General features: G+C 39.9%; 2 protein-coding genes across 2 annotated transcripts; one reads left to right on the top strand and one right to left on the bottom strand.

Annotated features, from left to right (window-relative positions):
• The first annotated feature begins 373 nt into the window (after window positions 1-373).
• Window positions 374-2686, top strand: LOC133036758 (uncharacterized). The gene has a single exon (XM_061113488.1). It carries the CDS (start codon window positions 374-376, stop codon window positions 2684-2686), a length of 2313 nt encoding a protein of 770 aa, XP_060969471.1.
• Window positions 2687-2998: 312 nt separating this feature from the next.
• On the bottom strand, window positions 2999-3949 carry LOC115710883 (uncharacterized). Its single transcript, XM_030639236.2, has one exon. The coding sequence runs from the start codon at window positions 3947-3949 to the stop codon at window positions 2999-3001; it is 951 nt and encodes a 316-aa protein (XP_030495096.2).
• Between the last annotated feature and the right edge of the window lie 2464 nt (window positions 3950-6413).

The raw sequence follows: 6413 nt of genomic DNA, 5'->3' as shown, positions 1-6413 counted from the left end.
CATTGAGTTCGTGCAGGAGTTTTTTAGAACTGGGAACTTCACCAAGGAGATTAATAGAACTTTTATAGTTCTTATTCCCAAGAGAGCCAATGCTAACTGTTTTGATGAATTTAGACCCATTAGTCTATGCAACACTTCGTATAAAATTGTTGCTAAGCTCTTGGCGAATCGGCTTAGCAAGGTGCTGGACAAAATCATTTCTCCAAACTAGTCGGCCTTTGTTCAAGGAAGATGGATTGTGGAGAATTCAATTATTGCTAATGAGGTGTTCTTTGAGCTAAACAAGAGACAAGGAAACTCGACTTATGTTGGGATTAAGTGTGACATGTCAAAAGCTTACAACCGCTTGGAATGGAGTTTTATTTTGAAGGTAATGAAATGCTTGGGCTTTAATCAATTATTCTGTAAGTTGATTCTCTGCTGTATTTCTTCAGTCAACTTTCAACTTTTGCTCAATGGTGGATTAACTAAGTCCTTTGCTCCTAAGAGAGGCCTTAGACAGGGCGATCCACTTTCGCCCTACCTATTCATAATAGGTGCGGAAGTGCTCACTAGAATTCTTTTGAGGGAAGAAGGCAATGGCAGTTTGTGTGGTTTTTCTTTCTCTCGGGAAGGTCCTTCTATTTCCCATTTGATGTATGCTGATGACCTTCTCATTTTCCTTAAGGCTGATCAAGGTAATCGTGAGACAATCACCCATTCTCTTGATAAATACTGTCGTTGGTCAAGGCAAAGAATTAATGTGGCCAAATCCAAGGTTTTCTTCTCGAAGAACTGCCCTGACAGATGCCGTGAGGAATTCCTTCAGGAGCTGGGTTTTGAAGAGATGTTGGGGGAGGAAAAATTTCTGGGTAACCCAATCATTTTTAATGGAAGGCGAAGCTCTGATTTTCATTTTGCTATTGACAAGATAAGCTCTCGGCTGGAAGGTTGGAGGGCTAATATGCTTTCACAAGCTGGGCGGATGACTCTAATTAAAAGTGTTCTTGCTTCTATTCCTATCTATACAATGTCAACTTTCTTACTCCCCAAAAAGACTACTGATAGCATTGATGCCATTATAAGAAAGTTTTGGTGGACTGGCCATTGTAAAAAGGGAAGATATTTATCTTTGAAGGCCTGGGATAGCCTCTGTAAACCTAAGTCATGTGGCGGATTGGGCTTTAGACGAGCCAAGGACATCAATTTCTGTTTGCTCGTTAAATTAGGTTGGCTCCTAGCCTCTGGCTCTATGTCTCTTTGGACTGAGGTCATTAATACAAAATATTGCAATGGTGCTGGCTTCCTTTCTACTTCTCTTCCCTCTAAAGCCTCTCCCGTGGCAAGAGGCATTTGGGCCACTAGGGACTTCATAGCTGATAATAGCATCTGGATTGGTGGCCAAAACTCCTCCATTGATTACTGGTGCCAACAATGGATCTGTGGAGAGGGTACTATTATCCACAAAGGTCTCATCAATCCGTTGACAACGAACTCGGCCTCGGTTAATGACTTGGTTGATAGTGATAACTCGGGATGGAACGAGCGAATGATTGATAATGTCTTTCTTCCTGTTGTGGCTTCGATAATTAAATCCTCGGACAGAAATTCTCTCCCGTCCATGGACGTGGCCTGTTGGAAATCTACTAAGGACGGGAGTTTCTCTTTGAAGGCGGCGTACTGGGACTTAAACAAGATAAGATTCGCTGATAAGGATGATATATGTGGAAAGATTTGGCTTGCTAAAATTCATGATCGTTTCAAGGTGTTTTTATGGAAGCTTTGCCAAGATGCCTTGCCTTTCGGATCAAAATTGCAGAGTATTTTTGGAAAGCCTCCTGGTGCTTGTTTTCTCTGTGGCAATGAAGGCGGGGATGTCATAGATCACTTTGTTGCTGGTTGTTCTGTCACGAAACGGTTATGGTTTTCATCTCGATGGGGCCTTCGGGCTGAAGCTCTCTCATTTGACAATGGGAGAGAGTTGGTTGCTTGGCTTTCTCAGCCTCCTTTTCATCATCTTCTCCATTCGCAGGAATTGTCCAGCTTTTTTCTTTATGGTGCAGTTTTGTACCATAAATTGTGGCTTAGCCGGAATGATGCTTTTCATAACGGGGTGCCTGTGGATATTAAGATTTTGCAAAAGATTATTGAGAGCTGTTTTGCTGAGCACGACAGGGTTCGGATTGAGAAAGGAGTTAGACCGAAGCTGTGTCATGGTGTGGCGGAAACCAGATGGGGTCTCCCGAGGCCTGGAAGAGTGAGAGGATTTGTGGATTTCGCAACGGACAGGGAGGTTGGGGCAGTTGCCGTGGTCCTGTTTGATGCCTCTGGATCGGTTATGGCTTTTGGTGCAAAGAAAGTAATGGTTCATGATGTCGTTCAAGGGGAATTGGAGGCCTTGATTTTTGGAGTTTCTATGGCTATTAATCTGCAGATAGAAGGGGGGGTGGATTTTCACACAGATAACTCTTTGTTGGTCAAGGGTCTGATGGACAAAACATCCCCGTCTTGGAGGTCTCACTTCTCTTTTGCCAAACTCTATGATCTGTTACTTTGCTTTGATTGTTCGGTTAGCTGGATTTCTCGTGTTTTAAATAATGCTGCGCATACTCTTGCTCGATGGGGCCTGTCCCATTCTTGTAACGGTTTATTGCGTTTTTGGGAGGTGAGTCCCCATGTGCTCACCAAACTTTGTGTTTTAGCTTAATGAATTTCAGTTTCTTAGCAAAAAAATAAACAATAATATACGTACGAGGTGACGTGGATTGTTGAAACTTCTATCAATGTAACCATGAATTTTTTTTTTTGAATAAGAATGTAACCATGAAATTAAAATAAATAATAGAGATAATTATTTATTGTAATTTTTTTTAAAAAAAAAATAAGAAACTTTGCAAGTGGCCATATGTTGAATATTATTTTGGATACAAGAATTGTTTTGCTTATATAATATTTGTAACCTTTTTTTTTTTTTTTTGAGAAAATCACTGCTATTATAAATTAAAATCATTTACAACAACTAGAAAATAGGATAGGGAATTTCTCCTACCCAACACATGTCTTCATCCAATCCTAAAGCAAATTTGGCTAACCCATGAGCTGCCTGGTTAGCAGTTCTTTTAACATGGGATATCAAAACACCAAGAAAAGAGGATATAAGACAACGAACATCAAATATAAGATCCGAGAAACTAGATAAATCAGTAGCATTCGAAAGAAGTGCTGATGAAACTCGCAATGCATCAGTTTCTATATGCGTGACAGGAAATTGTAATTGTGATGCCCAATTGAGAGCATGGAAGAGGGATTTTGCTTCCATTTCATCTGACCGAAAGCTTCCCTGCACAATCTTTGAAAGGGCTGCAACAACTTTACCTTCATGGTCCCTGATAATAGCCCCAACACCCAGTTTTTTCTGCTCCAGATTCGTCCCAGCATCCACATTCAATTTAAACCCATTGATTGCTGGTGGTGACCATGGAACTCCTTTCTGCAGAGTATTATTGGTGACTGTGTGTGTTTGAGACTGCTCAGTAACAGCAGGTGGAACTTTGGTTAACTTGGCACGAATGAAATCCTGATGGAAGTTGGTTACATAAACCACAACAGATGACCGTGGCCTTGGTTGTCCACCATGAAAAATTTTATTACGGTCAGACCAAATTCCCCACATAATACAGATGAGAAATTCAAATTCCTCCTGATTGTACATTGAAGATAGATGCAGCAAGTAATCTCTATTGAACATTGACTGAGCTTTGTGATAATCCAGAGAAAATTTTGAATCTGTCCAAATCCCTTTAGCATGCTTACAACCAAAAAGAGCATGTCCTATAGATTCCCAATTAGAAGTGCAAAGTGAACATGCTGTAGAATCTATAATTTTTTTCTTGAAAAGGGCAGCTGCTACCAGGAGGATGTTGTGGAAAACTTTCCAAGCAAAGATGCGAACTTTTGGTGGAAAATTCATGTTCCAAAATTACCTCCACCAATCTCGGTGAGGATCTGAAGTGGAAGAGATATGCTGCTCCTCCAAGGATGTGGCTAAATGAAAACCGGATTTGACATTATAAATTCCAGAGGAAGAATGATGCCAAATTAATCTGTCTTGAGCAGCAAAAAAACTTAGAGGGATAGATAATATCTTATCAACATCAATAGGCTGAAAGAAGTCATTTAACATATCTAAGTTCCATTCCCTTTGATCGGTTATGAAAGTGGAAACAGGTAAGGTAAGTGGACCTGTGTAGCGAACTGGTTTGAAATTAGTATAACTAGGAATCCAAGGATCGATTCCAGTAGCTATATTAACTCCGTTACCAATTTTATATCTCATACCTTGAACCAAAAGATCCCTACCCCAACAAATACTTTGCCATGTATACGAAGGAGAATGTCCCAAGTGAGCATCAAAAAAAGATGTGGTTGAATAATATCGATGCTTTAGTAATCGGCTCAACAAGGAATTCAGCATTTCAAAAATTCTCCATGCTTATTTCGCCAATAGCGCTTGGTTGAAATGGACAAAAGATCTAAAACCCATACCTCCTTCATGTTTGGATTTGCATAAAGAGTTCCACCTTTTCCAATGGATTTTAGTTCCATTTTGATTTGTACCCCACCAAAAATTGGCCATCATACTCTCCAATTGGCTGCAAAATTTCTTGGTAAGTTTGAAGCAACTCATAGCATAGGTAGGAATCGATTGAACCACTGCTTTGAGCAACACTTCTTTGCCCCCAATCGAAAATATTTTTTCATTCCATGAATGAAGAAGCTTCCAAACCCTTTCTTTGATATGGCTGAATAGTTCTTGCTTGTCTCTACCAGGATAAGAAGGCAAACCCAAGTACCGTTCATGACATTCCGTGATAGGCATATTCAACGTTTGAGCAAAGAAATTTTTGGTGACATCAGCTGTGTTTGGAGAGAAGGACATCATGGATTTATTATTGTTTAACATCTGACCTGATGCTTGATGATAAGTGTCAAGAGTCCTTTGAATTGCAATGGCCGATTGGTTATTAGCTCGACAAAACAACAAACTATCATCAGCAAAGAGGAGATGTGAAACAGATGGAGAATGCCTAGTTAACCGTAAACCTTCTAAATTGCCAACAGCTTCTTCATATTGCAAAAGTCGAGAGAGTCCTTCAGAACAAATAAGGAATAAGTAAGGAGATAGTGGATCTCCTTGTCTCAACCCTCAGGATGGTTGAACATGGCCTACAACTTCCCCATTTAGTAAAAATGAGAAAGAACTGGTGCAAATGCAATTCATGATTAGTGACACCCATTTAGAAGCAAAGCCCATCTTCAACATTACTGCTTCAAGATATTTCCACTCTACCCGATCAAACGCTTTGCTCATATCCAATTTTAGAGCAAAAAATTCTAGTCTCCCTTGAGTCTTATGTCTGAGACAATGGATAAGCTCAAAAGCAACAAGAATGTTGTCAGTGATGAGTCTGTTGGATAAAAAAGCTGATTGTGTTTCAGAGATGACAAATGGTAATACTTTTTGAAAGCGGAGGACAATGACTTTGGAGATAAGCTTGTAAATAACATTACACAAACTAATAGGTCTATAATCACTCATGGATGATGGGTTAGAAACCTTAGGAATCAAAGTGATTATTGACTTATTAAGTTGAGTCATATCATTACCATCATTAAGAACTCCAAGAACAATTTGTGTAACCGAGATGCCAACAATGTCCCAATAATTTTGGTAGAACATGGCGGACATACCATCGCTCCCAGGGCTTTTATCGGGGCTCATTGACTTGAGGGCAGCAACAACTTCTTCTGGTGTGAAAGGTGCAGTGAGTGACAGGTTCATTTCAGAAGTAATTTTCTCAGGAATGGCATTTAGTACAAGCTGGAGTGAATCAGGTTGGACACCATCAGTTGTAAATAATGAAGAATAAAACGAACAGATCACTTGAGTCAAGTCATCCTTGCTGTTTACAGTAATGCCTTGATCATTAATGAGTGATTTAATAGTGTTTTTGGTCTTCCGTGAAGTTGCATGAGCGTGGAAAAAATTTAGTATTTTGATCTCCACATTGTAGCCAATCCACTCGCGATCGTTGATGCCAATATTCTTCTTCTTGTGCCAACAAATCATCCAAGATTGCTTCAGTATTTTTGAGCTGAGAAACCGTATCATTGGTTCTGTCTACTGCATTATTTAGTGCAGCAACAGATTGTTGCAGATGAGAGATATCCTTCTTCATCTTCCCAAATTTCCTAGTGTGCCATTGTTGTAAAGCATCCGTGCAAGAGGAGAGGTTATTCAGGAAAACATCAACACTGCCATAACAGTCAGGTGACCAATTAGATCGGATAATGACAGCAGCATCCTCCTCCTTGAGCCACATTTTCTCAAATCTGAAGCGTGTTTTTCTTGCTGGTTTTGCAACAGTAGAGTT

Source organism: Cannabis sativa, chromosome 4 (genome assembly GCF_029168945.1).
Source record: "Cannabis sativa cultivar Pink pepper isolate KNU-18-1 chromosome 4, ASM2916894v1, whole genome shotgun sequence".
Taxonomy (NCBI): Eukaryota; Viridiplantae; Streptophyta; class Magnoliopsida; order Rosales; family Cannabaceae; genus Cannabis; species Cannabis sativa.
Note: the sequence above shows the minus strand (reverse complement) of the source record. Positions and strands in the feature narration are given on the sequence as shown.

Coding starts and splice junctions, on each gene's coding strand:
- LOC133036758 (XM_061113488.1), top strand. CDS start 374: ATGAAATGCTTGGGCTTTAATCAATTATTCTGTAAGTTGATTCTCTGC.
- LOC115710883 (XM_030639236.2), bottom strand. CDS start 3,949: ATGAATTTTCCACCAAAAGTTCGCATCTTTGCTTGGAAAGTTTTCCAC.